Source organism: Chionomys nivalis, chromosome 1 (assembly GCF_950005125.1).
Source record: "Chionomys nivalis chromosome 1, mChiNiv1.1, whole genome shotgun sequence".
In the NCBI taxonomy this organism is placed as follows: domain Eukaryota; kingdom Metazoa; phylum Chordata; class Mammalia; order Rodentia; family Cricetidae; genus Chionomys; species Chionomys nivalis.
Window position 1 is genome coordinate 67,684,405 of NC_080086.1, and position 23,323 is coordinate 67,707,727.

General features: G+C 47.0%; 2 protein-coding genes across 2 annotated transcripts in view; one reads left to right on the forward strand and one right to left on the reverse strand.

The window, feature by feature from the left end:
- Window positions 1-1,236: 1,236 nt before the first annotated feature.
- Mthfd2 (methylenetetrahydrofolate dehydrogenase (NADP+ dependent) 2, methenyltetrahydrofolate cyclohydrolase) lies at window positions 1,237-13,448 on the forward strand. The gene is made up of 8 exons (XM_057775725.1): window positions 1,237-1,384; window positions 5,512-5,696; window positions 7,057-7,179; window positions 7,936-8,088; window positions 8,748-8,855; window positions 10,095-10,187; window positions 10,779-10,904; window positions 12,363-13,448. Exons 1-8 carry the CDS (start codon window positions 1,284-1,286, stop codon window positions 12,524-12,526), a joined length of 1,053 nt encoding a protein of 350 aa, XP_057631708.1. The 5' UTR covers window positions 1,237-1,283; the 3' UTR covers window positions 12,527-13,448.
- Window positions 13,449-15,756: 2,308 nt separating this feature from the next.
- The window catches only part of Slc4a5 (solute carrier family 4 member 5), an 81,554-nt gene continuing 73,987 nt past the window's right edge, over window positions 15,757-23,323 (reverse strand). The window contains exons 22-26 of the mRNA XM_057761107.1: window positions 22,757-22,930; window positions 22,037-22,189; window positions 20,040-20,124; window positions 19,068-19,135; window positions 15,757-15,891 (exon numbers count right to left, since the gene is read on the reverse strand). Of these exons, the coding sequence (XP_057617090.1) occupies window positions 19,101-19,135; window positions 20,040-20,124; window positions 22,037-22,189; window positions 22,757-22,930 (447 nt within the window). The 3' untranslated portion in view covers window positions 15,757-15,891; window positions 19,068-19,100. The remainder of the gene's footprint in view (window positions 15,892-19,067; window positions 19,136-20,039; window positions 20,125-22,036; window positions 22,190-22,756; window positions 22,931-23,323) is intronic.

Sequence of the window (23,323 nt, forward strand, 5' to 3'; positions counted from 1 at the left end):
TCAGCAATGAAGAGCACCTGCTGCTCCTCAGAGAACCAGAGTCCTACTTCCAACACCTGCACCAGGACTCACAAAAGTCCATCACGTTGTTTCCAGGGGATCCAACACCCCCTTCCGGCCTCCATCGCCCCAGGCATTCTTCTAGCACAGACACCCATGCAGGTAAACACACACACATAAAACACTAGGATATTTTTTTAAAAGATTCCTTTGTATTCTTTACTACCCAAAACCTTTTCTCCCCCATTTTTACACTTTATGTGTTTTGCCTACATGGATGTGTAAGTAGTCATCGAGGTGCGGGGAATGGAACTCTGGAACAGTCAGTACTTTGTCTCTGAGCCATCTTTTCAGCCCCTGGCAATTTTTTTTTTAAAGATTTACTTATCCATATATTTTATGTATATGAGAACTCTTTCTTCATGCACACTAGAAGAAGGAATTTGATCCCACTATAGACAGTTGTGAGCCATCATAAGGTTGTTGGGAATTGAACTCAATACCAGAGCAGTCAAATGCTCTTGACCGCTGAGCCGTCTCTTCAAACTTCCTGGCAAACTTTTAAAAAAATTGCTTTTAATTATATATCTGTTACTTGTGTGCGTGGGAGGCCCTCGGAGGTCAGAAATTGTCTGATTCTCTATGTGTGTGTGTATTGTGTGTGTGTGAGGGTGCCCTTGGAGGCCAGAAGTGTCTGATCCTCTGGAGCTGGAGAAGGTTTTGAACTGGAGTTACAATAGGTTTTAAGCCACTAGGAGACTTAGAATCGAACTTGGATCCTTTGCAAGGGCTACAAGCACTCTTAACTTCTGAGCCATCTCTCCAGCCCCTATGTGACAGGGTACATGTAAGTATCTTGCTCTTTATTCGGTTTTCACCAGTTGTTTTGACATTCCGGAACCATTTTCAGTATGATTTTGCCCAATGGTGATTTTTTTTCTTATTTTTTAAAAAATATTACTTTAGTGCCTTTCAGATCCTTAGCACACAGTAGGTGGTTCAGACTTTTGTTCGAGAGTGGATGAATGAATGAATCCCAGATTCCATTGGCCTGACTAGGGGGCGGGGGAGAGGACCACTGCCGCCTCTGTTAGGGGCTTGACTCCTTCAGCCAATCAGAATGTGGTCCCGGGCCGGCTTACGTAGAATGGAGACCTTCTATTGGCTCCGCCTCCGGCTCAGGCACCAATGGACGCGCTGGTAGGTGGGGCTTCCGCGGGCAGGAGGTATAGCTTCGTGGCCCGCGCGCGCGCTTCTCTCCGGCGCGGGCACCGGCTTGTGTCATGGCTTCATCCTCTCTGTTATCCGCGTGCGCTGTGCGGTTGCTGCGCCCCGTGCACGGCTGCCACCTCCGCCTGCAACCCTTTCACCTAGCGGCAGTGCGGTGAGTGTGTCGGGGAGCGGGTCCACGGGAGTGCGGTGTGGACAGATGTCCTCCCTCCCGGAGCATCTTTCCGGCGCGCAACCGGCCGCCGACGGGAGGGGTGTGGTGGGGCGACGTGGCACCCGGGCACACGTGGAGATGCGGACGCTGCCCAGGGGACACCGATCTGCCGCCTCAGGGAAGGATGCGAAGAGGTCCGCCTTTCCCGGACCCTAGCGGCAGCCGGGGTTGCTGCAGTCTGATGAAATCCGCCAGCCGGCTTGCTCCAGGGGTACCGACTTCCCTCCTCCCGAGTGGGTGTGGTTCGTAAGACGTCCGAACCCCGCGGTGGTCCCCGCAGTCCACTTTGTAGCCTGCCAGGTCTAGCCCAGGCGACCTGAGGTGATACACGCCCCAGAAGTTGCTGGGGGCTACTGGAAGTGGAGGTGCATTGTTTTAGGGGGAGCTAAGGTGTTGGAGCTTCCGTTCAGCACGTGGACCGCCGTAGTGGTCACACCATTCTGAGAGTGTTTATTACCACGTAAACCGTGTGCTTGGAAATTGCCAGAGACGGGCGTGTTGAGATTGCTTCTGAGGTAGGAGAATTACTGCGAGTTCAAAGCCAGCTTGGACAATGTAGTGAGTTGGAGACCAGCCTGGGCTGCAGTGTGAGACACCTCCCTCCCCAATCTCAAAATAACAATTAAAAAAAGTCACAGTGGTAAATTTCCTTTGTGTATTTTATCGTAATTTTAAAAATTGACAAAAAATGAAGCACCCCTCCACCCCCCCATCCCCGGAAGAGTAAGTAGTCGATTGAAGAAAAAAAATCTGATGGGTATTCCTTCAGGGGATAATTGACTTGTCGATCGTTCTGGACCTCAAACTCCCATTTCTGAGCCTAGGTAGGAGAGTCCATGGGGATTGTTAATTCTTCCCCATCTGTGCTCTGCAGTGCTTCTTGGGAGCATTTATATTGCCTGAATCCCATGTCTTCTATCAGCTGGTTGTTTTCCCCCCAACATATCATAGAGTTTGATACTAGAAATTTAGAGTCGATAAAAACGTCGCCTTCTACAATGAGACTTTTGTTTCTGTTGAAGGGAAAACAGGTGAGAGTTCCACCCCGGGGTAGATATTTCCGGGGCCCTGCATATTGGAGCATGCCATGCTGGGTTTTCGGAGACCTTGGAAGGGTTTTCCAAGATCTGATCCTGACCTGCCTCTTTGAACTCCATCTTTCATTTCTCTGTTCTTTCCTCTTCCGAAGTTCAGGTCGCGAGTGGCTGTGAACCACATATTCAGAGAGCTGGCTAACTGAAAAGATCCTGTAGTTCATAACTAGACCAGTTTGCTCCCACTCCAGGCTTACTCTTGCCTGCTGTTCTGAGAAGTGTGGGCTCCTTATCTCTGAAGGCAATCTGTGCTAACTGCCCTGCACATTAGATAATTGCGCTCCTTGCTGTCCCAGGGTTTCAAGAACATAAACTCCATGGTTGAAGGGAGAGTACTGTAGCCTAGGAGACAGTGGGCGGAGGAGTAAATGAACTTGGTGGCAGATGTTTACACTTGAATCTCGTTTCTTACTATCCATTTTCTCTTCTGTATAAAACAGGCTTTTCATAACAACCACGGTAACTAACTTATGTAAAGGCGTTGGCAAAATACCTAGCATTCAATCAATATTAATCCCCCGCATTCTCATTACCAGCCCACTAGTTAAGTAGCAGAACTTTTTCCAAAATAAGTTGATTGGGAGTTATAAGCTTCCCTAATACTACTTGACTGGAAAATTACTAACTCTTGGCTTAAGAGGAAAGTAAACATTACTGACTGGGGTATTTGTTTTGACCTTTATTAGACCTCCTCTTTCTGGTCTGTTTTGTCATTTTAATAGGAAAATTTCTAAACATATCTGTGGAAGCATTTAATATCTAAATTAAGTGTACAGATTTAGAATTTAATCTTTTTTTTTTTTTTTTTTTATCTTGGGTCCAAGCTTAGTGTCAACTCCCTTTCAGCAGTGACTTGATTTGGCCCATGGCAGAGATGGAGGGCCTTGTCAAATGGCTCATGTTTTACAGGGCTGCAGGAAGTGTTGGAGGCTTAGAATGCTGTTGGATTATAAAATGTTACATTGTGGCCTGGCTTAGAATGCAGTTAGATTATAAAACGTCGTTACATTGTGGCCTGGCTTTGTGTTGCTTTGTCTTTTTTTTTTTTTTTTTTTTTAATTAATTGGCATAATATCCAGAGCCTCTCTCTGCAGCAGAGATGAGGACCTGAAACACTGGCCTCTCCAGAACCCTGCGTCCTTAACTCCAGCCCATCATTTTTGGTTCAAGTGAGCCTCTACTGTTTCCTCTCTGTTTACTGCTTTCCAAAGAAACCTCTTATGAAGTACAAGCTAAATCCTTCTCACAGAGTACAGTGTGTGTGTGTGGTGTGTGTTCCTTTTTAGCATGTATACATCCTCCTCCTCCTACCCCTTGCAGGGTCTCCTGTACTCAGACTGGCCTTGGACTAGCTGTCTCAGCTGTGAACGGACAATGGGGTGGAGCAGAGCGCCAGCTGGGAGGAAGACTCTACCCCAGTCTTGTTACATCCTGTTGCTGTGATATTACCCAACAAAAGCAACAGTTCAAGGTTATGGTCCATCGTTGTGGGCGGTCCAGGCAGCAGGAGCTTTAGGCAAGGGATGACATCACACCCACAGGAAACAGAGGGATGATACTTGCTACTCAGCTCCTTTTTGACTTTCTTTTCTTTTTTTTCTTTGCTTTTGTTTTGTTGTTGTTGTTTATTTATTTATTTATTTGGAGATACAGTTTCTCTGGGTAGCTCTGGCTCTCCTTTGTAGATCAGGGTGGCCTCCAACTCAGATCCACCGCCTCTGCCTCCCAAGGGCTGGGATTAAAGGCGTGTGCCATCACTACTTGGCTTCTCGTTTTTCTCTACCCTAGTCAGGGAATAGTGCCACCCATAGTGGTGGGTTTTCCCATCTCAAGTAAAGCAGTCAAGATGATGGTGCCTCACTGTCGTGTTCAAAGGCCTGTCTGCCAGGAAATTCTAGATTCTTCCAGGTTGACAACACTAGCCATCATGCCATCTTAGCAGAACAGTCCCCGAAAGGGACTAAGCAGTGGCAGGTATTCTGAGGTTTGACCTGCTCAGAGTTGTGTTTATTGATCTACTAACCAGATGATATAGCTTGTGTACAACCAGGGCCTCTGAATCATTCTAAACATACATGGACCTTTATTTCTTGTTATTTCATCAGCAATATATAACAACTGTTCATTGCATTGTGTTAGGTTTATAAACAATCAATAGGTAATTTAAGGGGTGGGGTGTGTGTACAGAGATTATGCAAATAGCACACTATTTTATATAAGGGACTTGGCCATCTGTAGGCGGAGAAGGCATCTTGGGACCAGTGCTTGAAGAGGGACAGCTGTCCTAGACAGTGCTGTCAAAACTAAAACCCAGTTGAGTGGGGCTGGAGAGTTGCTCAGTGGTTAAGAGCGCTTGTTCTTGTTCTTGCAGAGGACCCAGGTTCTATTCCCAAGGCCCACATGGCAGCTCACAACTGTCTGTTCTCCAGTTCCCGAGGATTGCACCCCCTCTTCATACATGCAGGCAAATACCGATACATATAAAATAAAAACAAATCTTTTTGAAAAAGAAAAGAAAATCAGTCCACTACCTGGGAAACATGAGCAGATAGTAATACCACCCACCAGCATCATGCAAATTTCAAATGGAATATTGATATTTAAGAAAACTGGCTTGCCTCAGAGCAGTAAAGGGTGGGGGCAAGGAAATCCCCACTGAAGTGATAAAACTTTGGGTAGTGATGAGGAGGTGGCTGAGAGACCCTGGTCTGGAAGCTTGCCCGGGCCAGTGCCAGCTGTCAGCAATTTAGACTTCTAAGCTTCCAAGAATTGTTTCAGTTGCTGACCATCCTGAACTGGCCGCAGGTGGCCACCCGTAAACCCATCCTTCCACTCTCCCACTTAAACCTAAGCCTTTCGGTTTTGAATGACAACCTTTCCCAGTTGGAGCATTCCTCCGCTTTTTGTTTTGTTTTGCTTTTTGCTTTTGCAAAGAGCCAAGCTACAATTTTATAACTTTGTCACCTTCTGCAGAAATGAAGCTGTCGTCATTTCTGGAAGGAAACTGGCTCAGCAGATCAAGCAAGAAGTGAGGCAGGAGGTGGAAGAGTGGGTGGCCTCAGGCAACAAGCGGCCACACCTCAGTGTCATTCTGGTTGGTGACAATCCCGCCAGTCACTCCTATGTCCTCAACAAGACCAGGGCCGCAGCTGAAGTGGGTAAGTGTCGTGTCAGAGCCCTAGTGCTGTTGCCTTGGAGTCTGTCTGAGGTTAGGCCACTCTCGTACATGCTTCCTCTTTCCGAGCAGAGCCCTGAGTGATGGCCCACACCATAATCCCAGCACTTTGGGAGTATGAGTCAGGAGGACCAGGAATTCAAGGCCAGCCTTGGCCACGTAGCAAGTCTGAGGTCATCCTGGACTACATGAGACCTTGTCTAAAAGACAAAAAACTCAGACAACAACAATTTAAAAACTCAAACACATAAGACCAGGGTGATAAGCTGAATCAAAAACTTCACTGTGGAAAGAATTGGCTTTCAGGGAAGGATGGGTTGCCCTGCTGTGGCTTCTGGGCTGTAATCTCCACTCTGACCTTAGCCTTAACAGTTTGCTGGTGGCCTTGAGCACTTTTTACATTTTCTTCCCTGAGCAGTAACAGTCTCTGTTGGGTCAGTGAGATGGCTCACGGGTTGGTCCTTCAGCCCCGCCACATCAGAAGGGAAGGCTCCAGGTGCTCAGACCCGATTGTAACATGAGCAGACAGGAACATCTGAGCCGGCTGCCTCTAGCCTGCTGTCATATGGTGATCTGCAGTGCTTGAAGGACAGAGCCGCAAATCTCCCATCCCCCAAGACCTGAGCTGCTTTAACCCCATGCTTATGAAGAAAATCAGTGAAGAACTCAAAAACCACTTCCTTAGACGTCAGCCATTTCCTTCAGACCTATAACTGTTTAACCATACCTCAGAGGCCTCTTCATCTTACTACTCAATCTTTCCCATAATCTTAAACACCCAAGACAGAGATACTCTTAAGAATTGGTAAAATTTGTTACACTTGTTTACTTAGTGCCTGCATTTTTACTCTTCCCTTACATTTTGAATCAGAAGACTCACTGAACCCGGAGACTGTCATCTGGCCAACAGGCTCGGAGAATCCTCGGGTTTCATTGTCTAAACACCGGGTTTAGAGATGTGTGCAGGCCTACCCGTCTTGTACATGGGTACGTGGGCTCAAACTCGGGTCCTCAGCAAGCATGCTAAACCATTTCTCCCGCTCTCTAGCTGGCATTTTATCTGCGCCTCAGGCTTCTTCCTTGTCCAGAATGAGGTTCTGGAATAAGCACAGAACAATGGGCAGCGAGCCCTGAGCTGGTGGTGTTCAGGAGTGTATGATTGGAAGCTGGGCGAGTCCTGGTGGGCAGTTCCCACTCCAGCTCCCTTGGTGGGCACACATGCGCACTAAGTACTCTGGTGTTCTTTTTTCTCCCCCAGAGAAGAACTTAGTCTTTATTCATCCCCTAGGGTTTGGAGCTGTGTACTTCGATGTTCTTTTAAGCCTTGACCTTTCTCACAATAGGAATCAACAGTGAAACAATTGTGAAACCAGCCTCCATTTCAGAGGAGGAGCTGTTGAATTCAATCAGGAAATTGAACAATGATGACAACGTGGACGGCCTTCTTGTCCAGCTGCCCCTCCCAGGTGAGTTCTGGTCTTCGAAAGAGAAGAGGCATCTGGGCTTGAGAGACAGCTTAGTGGTTAAGGGCGCTGGCTGTTCTTCTAGAGAACCTAGCTTCAATTCCCAACACCCACTTGGTGGCTCACAACTGCCTGTAACTCCAGTTACAGGGAATCTGATGCTGTCTTCTGGCCTCCATGGGCACTAGGCACAGAACTGGTGTATACACATGAGCAGGCAAAACACCCATATACATAAGAAATAAAATATTAAAAAAAAGGGGGGGGTTAGTGAATTCTGGGCAGTAGGGGGCCTCTGCTGCTGTTTGAAGTGTTTAAGAAAGTGTTCATCATTGCACTGTGTAGCCCAGGCTAGCCTCAGCCTTGCAGCGGTCCTGCCTCAGCTCTCTAAGCACTGGGTATCTAGGGTGAGTCATTCCTCCTGCCTGATAGGGATCTTGATATAGAGGATAGTGGAAGGAGGCGGTGGGGAAAGTCTATTGGCTGTGGTATTTGACTCATGGCTTGGCTTGTTGTACACTCATTCTGTGCGTCATGATGTCAGATCAGAAGGGAGCGGGTTCACATAAGAAGCCTGGTTACGCTGGAGCAGATCAGCCTTCACCTCACACCAGGGACTTGAGGCTACAGCCCTGACTTACTCCACACCAGGGACTTGAGGCTACAGCCCTGACTTACTCCATACCAGGGACTTGAGGCTACAGCCCTGACTTACCCCACACCAGGGACTTGAGGCTACAGCCCTGATTTCTTTTTCAGAGCATATTGATGAGAGAAAGATCTGCAATGCCGTCTCTCCTGACAAGGATGTTGATGGCTTTCATGTCATTAACGTGGGGCGAATGTGTCTGGACCAGTATTCCATGCTACCAGCGACCCCGTGGGGCGTGTGGGAGATAATTAAGCGAACTGGTAGGTGTGTGTTTAAATTGCATTTCTGCTTTAATATTAGGAAAATAGCACTGTTAGTTTCGGATTGTTACTCGAGTATGAGCTATGCAGATATTCTCACATCTGAATAACTCCAACACTGAAACACTCCTAGCCCCACATACTTCAGGTAGAGCTGGCAGAAAGCCTCAGAGCAACACAGAGACCCCAACCCCCAGCCCAGGTTCCCATCCTGCAGGGTTCGCCTTCTAGCTGTTGGTTGCCTATGATGGCTTTCTCCGTTCTAAGACTTGTGGGAGGCAATGTAAGGTTACAGTGGTGACAGCAAGAATCCCAAGACATCTTGCAGTTTACAGTGTGCCTTCGCCTGGTTCTCTGTACCTTCTCTACGAGGCAGCCGCAGCCCAGCCCAACCTGGCTTACAGACCGGGACTGCTTTTAATACAGATTTGTATGTGTGGATGAGGCACTTGTTATGGGACTGGCTCCAAAGACATTCAAGTTCTGGGTAAAACTTAGGCAATGAGACATTTTCATGTGTGGCTTTGGTTGTATTTATTCAAAGTTGATATCTGTGCTGTGTCATTTAATGTATATACACGCCCATACACACAGACACACACACACACATACACGTGCATACATATGTTGCATGTGTGTTTATATATTTATTTTTGCAGGCATTCCAACCTTAGGGAAGAACGTGGTTGTAGCTGGCAGGTCAAAAAACGTTGGAATGCCGATTGCAATGTTGCTGCACACTGATGGAGCCCATGAACGGCCTGGAGGTAAGGAGGTTACCTTTCCTGCTGTGTGAGAACCCACCAAGCCTAGCCTATGACCTCTGTCAACACTCAGAAAATAACCGTGGTGTGGAAGGCTGCACTCGGTGCCACCAGGGAGCCTGGAAGTAGCCTCAGACTGATTTGAGTTCTGAATGAAGCATGGTTATAGGCAGTTATAACGGAGTTGTCAGCTCTGGCGTAGACGCACTAGAAGCTTCCTTACTCAGAACTAATGCACTGCTCTGTGTCCTCTGGGAGGAAAAGACTGTCAGCCCTTGCAGAAGAGCAAATCACAGACTGCAGTGTGTCACGTCACGGTCCGTTGGTTCATCTAAGAAGAAGCTAAGTGAAGAATTACTGTAACAATGAACTTTGTGATTGAAGCCAAACCCGTATTTCCAGGTTTTGGGAGCTTTTTTTCTTTTGGTTTTTGGTTTTTCAAGACAGTTTTTCTCTGTGTAGCTGCTCTGGCTGTCCTGGAACTTGCATTGTAGACCAGGCTGACCTCAAACTCATTGAGATCCGCCTGCCTCTGCTTCCCAAGTGCTGGGAATAAAGGTGTGTGCCGCCATGCCCGGCCCCTTTTGTCATTGTTAAAGAGCAGACATACCTTGAGTAATTCTGGTGATGTTTTGCTTAGAAAACGTAAAACTCAGCCGGGCGGTGGTGGCGCACGCCTTTAATCCCAGCACTCGGGAGGCAGAGGCAGGCGGATCTCTTGGAGTTCGAGGTCAGCCTGGTCTACAAGAGCTAGTTCCAGGACAGGCTCCAAAACTACAGAGAAACCCTGTCTCGAAAAACCAAAAACAAACAAACAAACAAACAAACAAACAAAAAAACCGTAAAACTCTTTAAAGTCTACGAAATGGGAAATGGAATAAATGGTTATCTATGTCTCCAAAGGTTAGAGCTGAGAGCTGTGCCAATGCTAAACAAAGCCTTAGTTTTATTTAAAGTTTTACTTCATTTGTGTGTGTGTGTGTGTGTGTGTGTGTGTTCTGCTTGAGTTCTGGGGGTTAGACTCAGCCTGTCTAGGAATGCGTGACAACCATGTTTACCCACTGACCCATCTCTCTGGCCAAAGTATCGGCTTTAAAAGATAAATGACAATTAGCCATCTAGAAATCATGCCAAGTCCATGATTTTTGGGAGGTGTTGAGCTTCTGCAGTGCTGTGAAGAGCTGAAACCCCCTCCATCCCAGCCTGGACCTGGAACTCAGGCCTTCTGTTTTTGCCTCTCAGGTGATGCCACAGTTACAATATCTCACCGATACACTCCCAAAGAGCAACTGAAGAAGCACACAATCCTTGCGGACATTGTGATCTCTGCCGCCGGTGAGAGCTCTGAAGAAGTGTATACACGGGCTGACTTGCGTGGCCATTCGCCTGCTGCCTGCTGTCCTGCCCAGCTCTCCTCAGCCGTGATTCTTTGAGCGGCCTCCGAAGAGGGGGCTGGAGTTGCAGCTGGAATACTTGTACCTGCCACTCTGTTGCAGACTGGAGGAGGGTACCCTGCCCCCAGTACTTCCACATGAAGTTTAAGTGGTCCTTAGTTAATGGTATTAACAACACATGTTAATAAGTTCTTCCTGCCTATAATATCCTCTTCTGGCCTCCATGGGCTGGCACTGCAGGCTCATGGTATATATACATACATTCAGGCAAAATTTTTTTTTCTTCAAGACAGGGTTTCTATGTGTAACAGCCCTAGCTGTCCTGGAACTAGCTCTTGTAGATCAGGCTGGCCTTGAACTCACAGAGCTCTGCCTGCCTCTGCTTCCCGAGTGCTGGAATTAAAGGCGTGTGCAACTACCACCTGGCCTCAGGAAAAGCATTTATTATATACATAAAATCTGTAAATATAAAATAAATGAAAATTTTTAGCTGAAGTCTGTCACCTGACTGATTGTCACTCTCTGTCACCAGGCATTCCAAATCTGATCACAGCCGACATGATCAAGGAAGGGGCAGCTGTCATCGATGTGGGCATAAACAGAGTTCAAGATCCTGTCACTGCAAAGCCCAAGTTGGTTGGAGATGTAGATTTTGAAGGTACTCAGTGTAATTGTTTTGAAAACATAAATCTATAAATATTACCTTTCATGGACATTTAGGGCAGATCATTTTCTTTTTACATAGTTTTTGTTTGTTTGGGTTTTTTTTTTTGTTGTTGTTGTTTGTTTTTTGAGACAGATTTCTCTGTGTAGTCCTAGCTGTCCTAGAACTAGCTCTATAGACCAGGCTGGCCTCGAACTCACAGAGATCTGCCTGCCTCTGCCTCCCAAGTGCTGAGGTTAAAGGTGTGTGCTGCCACCTCTGGCTTTTTTCTTATAACTTTTAAGCTTGTGTTATTTTGGTAATATTTAAAATGCTTTTTAAAAAATAGTATGGTGTGTGTGTGTGTTTGTGTTCATGTTTGCACATGTGTGGGTGCATGTCTGTGGAAGCCTGAGGTTGACCCTGGAAGTCCTCCAGGGTCGCTCTCCACCTTCTTCCAAGAGGCACCACTGTGCTTGGCTATACACGTAATTTTTTAAAATATGATGTGTATGTGTGTTGTGTATCTGTGTGTTCTATGGGTATGTCTGGTGTGTATGTGTTATGTGTGTATGTGGTATGTGTTTGTGTTGTATGTATGTTATATGTCTGTTTTATGTGTGTGTGTGGTGTGTGTGTCTGTATTGTATATATGTTTTATGTGTGTGTATGTAATGTGTGTGTCTGCATTGTATGTCTGTTTTATGTGTGTGTATGTGGTGTGTGTGTCTGTGTTGTATATACGTTTTATGTGTGTATATGTGGTGTGTGTGTCTGTGTTGTATGTCTGTTTTATGTATGTGAATGTGGTGTGTGTGTCTGTGTTGTATGTCTGTTTGTGTGTGTGTATGGTCTGTGTATGTTTGTATGTCATGGTATTTGTGTCCTTGGGTGTCTTCAGTTGTTCATAACTTGGAGTGTTCCCCTGGAACTTACTAGTGTGTGCAGGCTGGCTGACCAGCTGCCTCCCAGCTCTGGGGTTACAGTCACATGCCACCCCATCTGGCTTTTTCTCGTGGGTTCTGAGGCTTGAACTCACGTCCTCATTTTTACAGCCATTATTTTACAACTGAACTGTTACCCTGCCTTACAGATACTATTTTTCTTAAAATTAAGGGTTTATTTTGTATGTCTGAGTGTTTTGTCTGTATGTGTATGCATGTGCTCCATGTGTGTGCCTGGTGCCCTCAGAGATCAGAAGAGGGTGTCAGATCCCCAGAACTGGAGTTATGGGGGGTTATGAGTCACCAAGATGTTGCTGGGAACCCAGCAAACCACTTCCTCTGCAAGAGCAGCTGGTACTTGTAACGTCTGAACCACCTCTCCAACCCCATGGGTGCTGTCTTTCTTACCCAGTTTGAAGCTAACAAAGGCTCTTACATTTCTTATTCTTTCATACTTTTTTCATAACAGGATAAAGTGCTTGTGAACTTTGCACACCTATCTGAAGCACCCTGTCTTGTTTCTCTGCAGGAGTCAAGAAGAAAGCCGGTTACATCACTCCTGTCCCTGGAGGTGTTGGTCCCATGACGGTGGCCATGCTAATGAAGAATACCATTATCGCTGCGAAGAAAGTGCTGAGGCCTGAAGAGCTGGAGCTGCTCAAGGCCAAGCAGCGTGGAGTTGCCACCAACTAGCAGGACTCATGACAGTCGGAGAGGCAGAGTGGGCCAAGAGGAATGCAGTGTTTTTAATTTATTCTGTTGAAGTGGTTTAAAATGATGTTTGTATTTATTGAAAGCTTAAACGGGTGGACGTGTGTGCGCATGGCTCTGCAGAACCTCACCGGGGTGCCCATCCGTGTCCTGCCTTTGACCTGGTGATGCAGGGGAGACATCCTCACACTGAGAGTAGATGCTGAACTTCATCCAAAAACCTGCCTTGTTAGGTTCTCATTTCCCAAGTGCTATTCCAATTCAAGTTGATGGCTCATCTGAGGTTCCAAGCCTTCTGAGTTCAACTTTCAAACCAAAGGAAAACGTACTAGAGAGAATCAGGAGGAAAGAAGAAACGGCAGCACCCAGTGGAGGATGGCCCCTTGCTTTCCGTGCATGCCAGACTGTAACCAGGTTTCTCTGAAGAGGGCTCAGTTGACTGGGCTGGTAGAGGAAAGCCCAGCATTGCTAGCTGTCCTGTGTGGCTGAGTCACTGGGGAAGGTTTAGGATTTCCCCCACTTGCTGTTACCCTTCTGTGAGCTTGCCCTATTTCAGTTTTCAAGAAAGATCATTTCATAAATGATGTGTGTGATTGTCATGTTCGGCTTCTGCAGCACATTTAAACTTTAAATTTCAGACCGTTGGAGAATAGGTGTCTATTTTTTTGGCCTCAGCTTTGAGGCCAGTTTTTTGAAAAACAAAATTTGGGCATGATAATCATGAGGGCAGGTTGTGTAAAACCTACCACTTGCCACCAAAGAAATGATGGCAGCTGCCTGTGTCTTTCACATACCCTGTTGGCTTTCCTGAAGGTACCAAGGAGCTTGAGTTAATATAAGATTTGATCAGATTTTCTTATTAAAGGGTTCTGTTGCTATTGTTGGGTTCTTTTTTTTTTTTTTTTTTTTTTGGTTTTTCGAGACAGGGTTTCTCTGTGGTTTTGGAGCCTGTCCTGGAACTAGCTCTGTAGACCAGGCTGGTCTCGAACTCACAGAGATCCACCTGCCTCTGCCTCCCAAGTGCTGGGATTAAAGGCGTGCGGCCACCACCGCCCGGCTTGTTGGGTTCTTTTGTCTTGTTTTTAAATAAAACACATCTGTCTGTGGAATGAGTTTCTGAAATGCTATCTTCTTCTGTCTCAGTCAGACCTAACCTGTTAGTATTTCCTACCCAGTGTTTTGGGTTGGCTGTTCCTAGATTATACCCAGTCTATAAGGAGTTGTGAAGAAACCAACCTAACCCTTATAGATCCCTTTAAGATACATGTAAGTGATTCTGGGTATCTTTTAAACCATTCTCTCCATTCATATACCACTCACTACAAAGGACTTGTTTGCGTGCAAAATTCTCAACACATATGTATCATGTGTGCAATAGACACATTTATCCCTGCTATGCAATTGTTTGACAAACTGGAAGGTGCAAGCTGAACTTCCATCCCTGTGTGTTCTCATGGGTGTTTGGATTTAGGCTGAAAGACTCAGTCCTGCTCTAGGCAGCCTATGCAGTGTTGACCTATTTTTCCCTTGTTCTTCTGCTAGTGACTTTATGGTTTATGGCTTACACTTGTGTGTTTGTTTTAATGTATATGAGTATATGTATGAGTGTATGTGTGCCATGTGCATGCAGTACTTGTGGAGGCCAGAAGAGGGCCTTAGATCTAGAACTGGAGTTCAGATAGTTGTGAGCCACCCTGGGATGCAAACCCAGGTCCTCTGCAAAAGCCACAAGTGTCTTTAGCCACTGCACCATCTCTCCAGCTCCCTTGCAGGGGATATTTTTGTAAGTCAGGTATGGTACATGCCTATTGATGTCCTTCAGCTATTAAAACATGGCGTAAGGTAAGCAGACACAATTATATTTTATTTAAGTGCTGTTTACATTAGAAATGGGAAAATTTTCCTAAGTGAATGGAGAAGTCATATGCCGACATGTTAAAGGCTGCTGAGTTTAAAATGCTCATGTATATACAAAATACAAGTGATATTTAAGGTGAAAATTACGTGGATCAATTTACATCAACCTTTTAAAAGCTAACTGGCTTCCCAGCTCATTTGGTTAATGAAGCACACTTCCCTCTGAATCTGTAACAATGCTACAGTTCGATCTGGATCGAGGGCTGCTACAGACCAGTGAAGCTTTGAAACTTGGCCATTGACTCTCTCAGGACTGGCTCAGAGGAAGACAGTTTTATTTTGGAATGGGTTTAGATGACTGAAGAACTGGGCTGTCGTACCCCATTTGGAACGGGGTTCTTCTGACCACTTGCATAAAGTACTAGCTATTACAAACAGGTAATGTTGCTGAGAAATTTGGTCCTTAGCTATTGCAAAGTTGTGGGAGAGGAAGGAGGGAACCTACTCAGATGCATCAAAAAGTGGACTCCAGGTTATGAGGCCACTGGCGAGCGTAAACAGTTATTTGGTTGACCTAATGCGGCTTAAGAGTTCAGTTAACAAGCACTATTTTGTCTAAAGCAATCCACTCCAAGCCAGTTGAGAAGCACATGCCTTTAATCAATCCCAGAGACAGGTGGAGCTCTGAGTTATGGGGCTAGCCTGGTCTACATAGGGAGTTCCAGGACATCTGAGGGTCCTTAGTGAACACCTATCTCAAAGATAAGCAATCCACCGACACACGAGTTCTTCCATGAATAATTTTGGGACTGGCCGTTCAGTGTGTGGAAGGCCCAGCCGCACTTCTAGAGTCAGGGCTACTGTACAGAGGACTCAACTCCAGGCAGAATGAGGAGAAAAGACAACTCTCAGCCACTTTCTAACGTGCAAGCCTGCAGAATGCACTCAGACCTTCAAGGTATTTAGACTTCACTCTAACCTCTAAAAGATACTAAATTGGTAAGTATTTTAAGTAGAAGATACTAAGTCGATATATACTTTAAATACAGGCCCACCACTGCCCATGTACCATACTTTAACTTTGGAAAACAGTTTTGTTCATTTCAGAAGAAAGGTTATATCTATGCTGGGTGGCATTTTAAGCCATATGGTTCTGTTTTGGGTATTTTAATAACTGCAAAGGGAAGAGGAGAACTTCATGATTATGTTGGATGTCACGGACAGGCCTCCAGTGGGTAAGGAAACAAGTGAAGGGCTTGACACGCTCTAGATGGAGCCCGGGCCAGCTTTCACGCTGTCCCCAGCCGGGAAGAGCAGTGCTGGGCTAGAGGGTGGTCTCCCCGCCCACCTTTCTCCCGTAGTCCTCATTGTCTGTGAAGTCAAGGTCAGGCTCCATCTCTATCTTCACCTGTGGCACCATGAAGACTGGACTCCGTGAGTAACTGAAGGCAGGTGAAGCCGGACAAGCGATTTTGAAGTGCAAAGTGATGCTGAGTAAGACAAAGTGGGAAGAAAAATGAGTATCTAGTCTTGGGTTTGTTCAGCAGTAACCACAGAGCAGGCTTTGATGGAAAAGTTCTGTCATTGCTTATCAATTTAAATTTTTTTTTTTCTGGGCTGGAGAGATGGCTCAGAGGCTAAGAGCACTGACTGTTCTTCCAGAGGTTCTGAGTTCAGTTCCCAGCAACCACATGGTGGTTCACAACCATCTGTAATGAGGTCTGGTGCCCCCTTCTGGCCTGCAGGAACACATGCAAGCAGAATGCCATATACATAATTAATAAATAGATCTTTAAATAAAATAAAATGCTGCTAGTTAAAAAATATTTTTTTCTGCTTGTGTGCCTCTGCACCACACACATGCAAGCTTTTTTTTTTTTTTTTTTTTTTTTTTTTTTCCAGAAAAACATTACAATCCAGGGAGCACTCAGGAGGCACAGACAGGTAGATCTGAGTTCAAGACCAATCAAGGCTACTTAGGTGAGACCCTGTCCCAGAAAAATCATTACATTTCCTTACTTATGGGTGTTTGCAGGGGCGGGGAGGGGGCACAAGAGTGGGTGTCAGGACAATGCAGGAGTTGATTTTCCCCTTCCACCATGTAGGTCTCAGGATCAAACTCAGATCATGGTTTGCTTGGTTAGTTGGTTTTACAAGACAGGATTTCTCTGTGTAGCTCTGACTGTCCTGGAACTCACTCTTTGAACTCACAGAGATCCTCCTGCCTCTGCCTCCCAAGTGCTGGGATTAAAGATGTGTGCCAGGTGGCTCAGATCGTGTTCTGTTTATTTATTTTTCGAGAAGGGTACTGCTGTGTAGATCAGGCTGACCTTGAATTCAAAGGGACCCACCCTCCTGTCTGCCAATTGCTGAGATTAAAGGTGTGGGCCACCATTTATTTCTTTGAACTCAGGTCACCAGGTTTGGTGGCAAGTGCCTTTACCTACTGGGCCATCTTGCTGGCCTTTTCTGTTTTTTGTCTTTTTGATACAGAGTCTCGCATAGTTGCAAACTTGTTTTGTAGCTAAGAATGACATTGAATTCCTGATTCTCCTGTCTCTGCCTCTCACAGAGCATGAATTTAGAGAATCCTTGGACCAAAGTGTCCCCTAGCTGCTGGCTCTTAGCCATCGTCACTCAACTGGTCCCAGCCTGTTTTAACCTGTTCAAATGGTTGCCAAGCCAACTTTCTGAATCATAAATCTGACGGTTCTGTTCTCATTGTTCAAAGGACAGCATCCAGATTCCTTAGCATGGCAGAGAGAGCCCATTTGGTTTGAACTGGCCACTTTTCTGGTTTAATTGCCCATCAATTCCCGCATGTGTGCTTTCATATACTGCCTTAGGCCTGTTCCCATGACCCGGACTGACGCTTCCTCCTCTGCCCTGGCCCAGTCTGTACATCAGGCTGGTCTTTCTGTCTTGGATATGGCTACTGAGATCACCAGCTTCTCTGTGTGCCCACGCATGTTCTCACATGCATGTTGTACCTTTGTCTGCAAGTCCCTCTACAACTCCAAGAATGGCACCTCGTGCCTGGCAAGTTTGTAAAAATTTATTTGTTAAGAGATATGCGTGTTTGCCTACATGTGTGTCTCTGTACCACATCCTGGCGCCTAGGAGTCCAGAAGAAGGGCTCAGATCCTCCAGAACCAGAATGACAAATGGTTCCTAGCTGCAATGCGGATGGTAGGAACCAAACTTGGGTCCTCTGGAAAAGCTGCCAGTGAACTTAACCTGAGAGCCATCTCACCAGCCCTGCATCTTAGCCCCATCTCTCTGGCCCATCCATCCCTCTGACCCTATCCATCCAGCCCCTTCCCCATCTCTCCAGCCCACCCTTCCCCCCAGCGCCTCCCCCAGTCCTCAGTCCCCATGCCTTCAGCTTTGAGGCTTCATCTATATCCAGCCAAGCCCTGAGTTCTTTGCTCTCTGGAGAGACCTCCTCCTTTACTTCATCTGCTTTCACAGATTTGGGGAACACCAGTGCATATGGCAAGTGCCATCTCTAGCTCACCAAATTCTCAGCCTTTATGAACTTATTCTGTGGCTCTGGGTAATTTAACAGGTTTTCAAAAATTCCCTGTCTTGGTCTAGGCTCTTGCCTGCAGATGGGGTGGAGATCTGATTTAGGGTAAGCCTTTTAAAATCTTAACTTAAAGATGTATTCTGTGGGATCTGATGTCCTCTCTGGCCTCTACAGGCACCTACACACTCTGACACTGTTACACCCAAGCAGCTCGAGTCTTATCCAGGACCTGGATATGCAAGACTCTCTTCATGCACGGTACCTCGGCAAGAGCACCATTGATATGAGGGTTCTTGGCTTCTGAGCCTTGAATATGTCTCTGAAGAAAACTTTTTTTTCCTGAGACAGGATTCATATAACCCAGGCTGGCCTTAACTTGCTCCACAGCACATGATGGCCTTGAACTCTCGATCCTCCTGGCTCTGCTTCCTCAGTGCTGGGATTATAGGCGCGTGCCACCATTCTTGGTTTCATAAAGCCCTGCGGTTTGTACCAGGGCTGTCTCCACGGGAGGCAGGAACAACCACCGAGCTACTCCCTAGTCCTTTTCCTGAATGTTTCTATCTCTACTTAATCTCTCCTTTCTGGTTCCCTTTCCTCAACCCTTCTTCCTACCTAGGGTGACTAACCCCGCTGTTGATTTCCTACTTAGAGTACCTTGTGCTTTGATCCTTTGTGTTTATCCATCCAAGCTTTCAGAAACAGAGAATTAAGCCACACTTTCACTGTTGTCTATGTTGTTTTCTTTTTTCTGTGTTTTCACAGAATATTCCATGCAATATTTTGCAGTAAGTTCCTTTTCTAAAGTTGAATTCCTTTGTGCAGTGTAACCACGTTGACGTGAACGAGAACACACATTTATTACGTGATCTCCAGAAGCAGATTGCTTACCACCTGTCTTCCAGTGGTGGGCCAGCAAAGCTGCCCTAGCCCCTCAAGCTTTCAGCCATTGCTTAATCTCTTATCTGATACTCTGCCTCACAGGAGGCCCTGCCCATAGCCAGGAAGCTACTGGCAGTTTATGGCTGCTGGGGCAGGGAGTCATTAACCACTGTGCCCTCTGAGAAGTTGTCTACAGCCCAGTCAATGACACCACACCCATGCACACAAAGAGGAAAAGGACCCAACAGCCTTTACCTTCGATCCAGTTCCGAGCCACTGAAGGAAGAGTCAGAATGAGTAACTCCAACTGGAAGATCTTTTTCCTGGAGGGGGATGGAAATGCCAGCTGTGAGAAGGTCCAGGAGGGCACAGGGGAACATTCTAGCTCTCCAGTACCTCCTCACCAGCTCTGGCTTCTGCTCCTCAACCCTATAGTCAATGCTGCACATGAGGGGTACGGGGGCCTCACAGAGATGGGTGGTACCAGGCTCAGTCCCTCATACGGGGGCTCTTAGCCAGTTAGGAAGGACTGAGGCATGGGGAGGGCAAGGACTAGAGAGGAAGACAGGAATGGGCCAGGAGGGGAAGGAACCTGAAGTGACCCTGTGCTGACCCCTGAGGGTGCCAGCTGGTTGTGCTGGTCACCAAGACCTGACTTGTCTTTGAGGGGAGTAACAAGTCCCATGTCAGGAGACTCCAAAGACAGGTTGGACTGTCTGTCACTATGCTGTGAAGGACCCAGAAGGGTCTTCAAGAGCAAAAACTGACCCTGCCTAAGCAACCTCCCCATCAGCAGTGGCAGGCAGCTCTGGCTTTCATGGGATCGCAGCCTAATCTCAGGGCCGGAGTCACCCAGATGGTTCTCTAGCGGGGACACTCAGCCCTGGCGGGAGCTCAGTCATCACAATTCCAGGAAAATGTGGTGCTCAGGAGCCATACCTGGACTGACATGTTCTAAAACAATGAAGGGGAGACAAGCAGAGGCACGGGGTCCAAAGGAAAGTGAGGAATGGGGACCATGTCTAAAGTGAAGATTGCAGGGTGCTCTTTTATGGGCTGGGGTCTCCCCATATGTGTGGAGGTCCTGTGCTCAGGGCCAGTTACCTCTACTTCTCCCTAGGACAGGAGTCCTCAGCATCTAAAACAGTCTGACCACTGAGCTACAGGGGGAAGCTCCCTTGGGGAGTAGATGAGTCGGAAGGGAGAGACAGCAGGTGTTTTACTTACTGGCAATGCAGTGGATACCGTTTTGGGGGTCAGATGGGACACTTTCCATGGGGATCTTTATAAGTGAGGGAGGAAGGAACTGGGGCTGGAGAAAAACAGTGGGAAAGCAGATAAACACCAACACAACCACCCGGGCTTCCTCACCGAGACAGAAAGTCCATACACGCATGGTGCAAACTTCCATTTCCTCCCACCCGGACCAAATAGTGAGAGCTGTGGCAAACACTCGGCCCACAGAGGCACCATGGCACAGTAACCCACTGTTCTAGAGACCCAGGAGTCAGGAAGGAATTCGGCCAGGAACGTCACTCTGAACAGTCTAATCTGCCGTGTATGCAGTCACTGTGAGTGACTCACACCACAGTGGTGCTGTCTTAAAGGCCCTTTTAAAATGTGTGTCTGTGACTCAGATCTCGTTCTTCCGCTGAGTATATGTATCATAAAATGCACAAGTGTTTTTTCTCAGCCCTGGAGTAATTCCTGGCACATGGGAGTATCTCAGGTGTTTGCTGAAAAAGAAAAAAACAAAAACAAAACAAAAAACAAAGAAAAAGCATTTGTCTTTAAAAGACTGTTGGTAAGGGCAGGGTTGGAGTTCAGCAGTTAAGATCTCCAGCCGCACTTATGGGAGACTGGAGTTCGGTTTCTAGCACCCACGTTGGGCAGCTCACAATCACATGTAACTCCAGGGACCTAAAGCTCTCTTCTGGCCTCCACAGGCACTCACACGCACATAGCCACATACCTACACACCGACACACACACACGGAATTTTAAAATGATACATCTTAAAATAAAAAGGCGACTGGGCTCTACCCTCCCTTCCTTGCATCCTTCCGCCCTCCACAGACTGGCCTCAAACGCACCTTGTGCCTGGGGACGCCCTGAATTTCTGATCCTCCTGTCTCCACTTCCTAAGTGTTGGGATGACAGGTGTGCATGCCCATGCCTGGTTTACAAGGCACTAGAAATTGAACCCAGGGCTTCATTCATGCACGCTAGGCCAGTTACCAACTGAGCTATAGCCCCCAACCCCTTTGTTTTAAGAAACCTCTTTGTTTTTAGAAATCTATCTTTGCAAGTTCTTTTTGTCAAAAAGGGCACATGAAATAAATTTGAGGGCTCCTTCCTCCTGGAGAGGATAGCAATTAAGGATGAAAAGGCCACCACAGTTAGCGGATGACTTAAGCTTGCTCAGCGAGGATTTGCCTGTGAACAGTTTTCACTCGCAAATGAAGATGAAGATTGTGGGTTTGAGTCAGATGGGAGAGACTGGGAACTAGGCAGGGTTCCGGAAAGGGCATGATCAAGGCAGGAATGGTTTTCTTAATTCTCTCAGACAGTCAACTATGTATCCATCTTGGGAGGTCTTGTTCTCTTTAGGGAAGAGCTGTCATCATTTATAACAAGTGCCTGAATCAGAAAATCTTTCTGCCTAATGTTTTGAGATTTACTGTACAGTGCGGACTAACTCCTTGGCTCCTGAGTCCCTAATGGTTTCAGGGCTGAGATGCAAAAGCGTGGACGAGGAAAGGGGCAAGTGAGGAAACCAGGTGGTTATTCTACCTTCAGTGAAGACGTGTGCTTCTCCCACTTCTGTCCCTAACACCCCGTGGACAGGCCCAAGCCAAGCTTGCTGCCAAGGCCACCTACCTGGAGTCTAGGCCTGTGCCTTTCTCTGGAGATCCTTCTTACAACTGCCTTCTACACTGGAGCCCGTTCTGCCCCAGGCACTTGCCTTGCTGATGAAAACAGTCCCGAGAACAACGGGAGGGCAGGTGTGGCTATCACCTGTTCCTAGGCAGGGATGCTCACCAACTTGGACTGCCCTGAGGATATTCCCAGGAACAAATGGGTTCTCAACACCCAAGACCAGCACAGATGACATCCCTCCTGTGCCAGGTACTGCTGCAGGCCTCCAAGAGCCACCCCTCACCCTGGCAAAGGGGAGAGTCCCTCAGTCTCTGCCTTCTGCCGAGGCCACTCACCATCCCCACCTCCTCATCAGTGTTTTCAAGGACCCCTTTCCTTTTCTTCTTCTTGTCTGTCTCCTGTTTCTCCTTCTCTGGGAGGATGTTGTCAATCCAGGCCAGGTCATGTTGGGAGAAAATCAAGTCCAGGAGCCTTCGAACAATGATAAGGCCCAGGATCTGGGACGGGAAGATGGACAGAAAGGATGAGTTTTGTGGGAGCTCAGAGAAAACTGTGAGCTTGTGATTCTCCTCTGTTGGCTGAATTCAGGGACCATTTGTGGCCAGTGTCTTTGCAGCCCTTCCAATGTCCCCAAGACTAATTAGTCAGCAAGTCCCAGAGATCACAGCCTCCCTAGTGCCGGGATTATAGCCAGTACCACCCTGCCCAGTATGCACGCTCAAGTTCTTGAATCTAGGAGTCTGGTCTCTGCCCATCATGATCCATCCATCTTTTCAAATGCAGTTGTTTTACATGATGAAAAGTTTACTATTATTTTATTTATTTATGTATTTGCTTGTTTACTATTATTATACTTTTATTCCCAACCAGCTTGAAGTTCAACATGGGAGCTTGGCTTTCTGTTTTGTCTTGCTTCTCCGATCCCTCCCCTGGAGCCCTGGAGACAGCACATGGGTTGTCCCTGCAGAGTCCCGTTACTGTGGCATTTTTCTCTGTTACCTGGCCCTGAACCTCCTGGTGGTCCTGCCCCACCCAGTCCTCTGAGCAGCCCACACTCTCCTCACCATGACCGGGAAGATGATGGCAGCCATGGTTGATTTGAGGATCCAGAGCAGTGCCAGGCAGAGGATCTGCACCAGGGTGAACAGGTGGATCCGGCGAAGGGGCACATGGCGCAAGAAGGCGTGGTCTGGCTGGTGCTTGGCTGGCATGAGGAAAAGCTTGCAGCGTTCCCAGAACTGGTGAGAATATGGCATAGGACTCAGCCGGAAGGTCAGACTCCTGGGCCAAAGGCTACATACAGGACTAGGGGAAGTGATGGCCTGGCAGGGCCTCAGAGAGGGGACTCCCAATCATGAGAGACTATTGGTATCTATGCATGTATAACATAGGGCAGGAGCCCTGAGCACTGGATGAAGGAAATAGTCTGGAGATCATGATTACAGGAACACTAACATGGTCCATATTTAAGGAAAAAGCAATTAACTGTAGCACACACTGCCTGGGGACCCTGGCCTCATGTGAGTCAGAACCAGGAAAAAAAATCCTTTATAGAGTAATTTTAGGGAGGTAGGGAGGAAAGGTTTATCAGAGTTAACTTGACCTGCCTCAGTTTCTCCACCTGTAAAATG

Coding starts and splice junctions, on each gene's coding strand:
- Mthfd2 (XM_057775725.1), top strand. CDS start 1,284: ATGGCTTCATCCTCTCTGTTATCCGCGTGCGCTGTGCGGTTGCTGCGC. Junction 1,385..5,511: donor TTTCACCTAGCGGCAGTGCG/GTGAGTGTGTCG, acceptor CACCTTCTGCAG/AAATGAAGCTGTCGTCATTT. Junction 10,905..12,362: donor TGGAGATGTAGATTTTGAAG/GTACTCAGTGTA, acceptor GTTTCTCTGCAG/GAGTCAAGAAGAAAGCCGGT.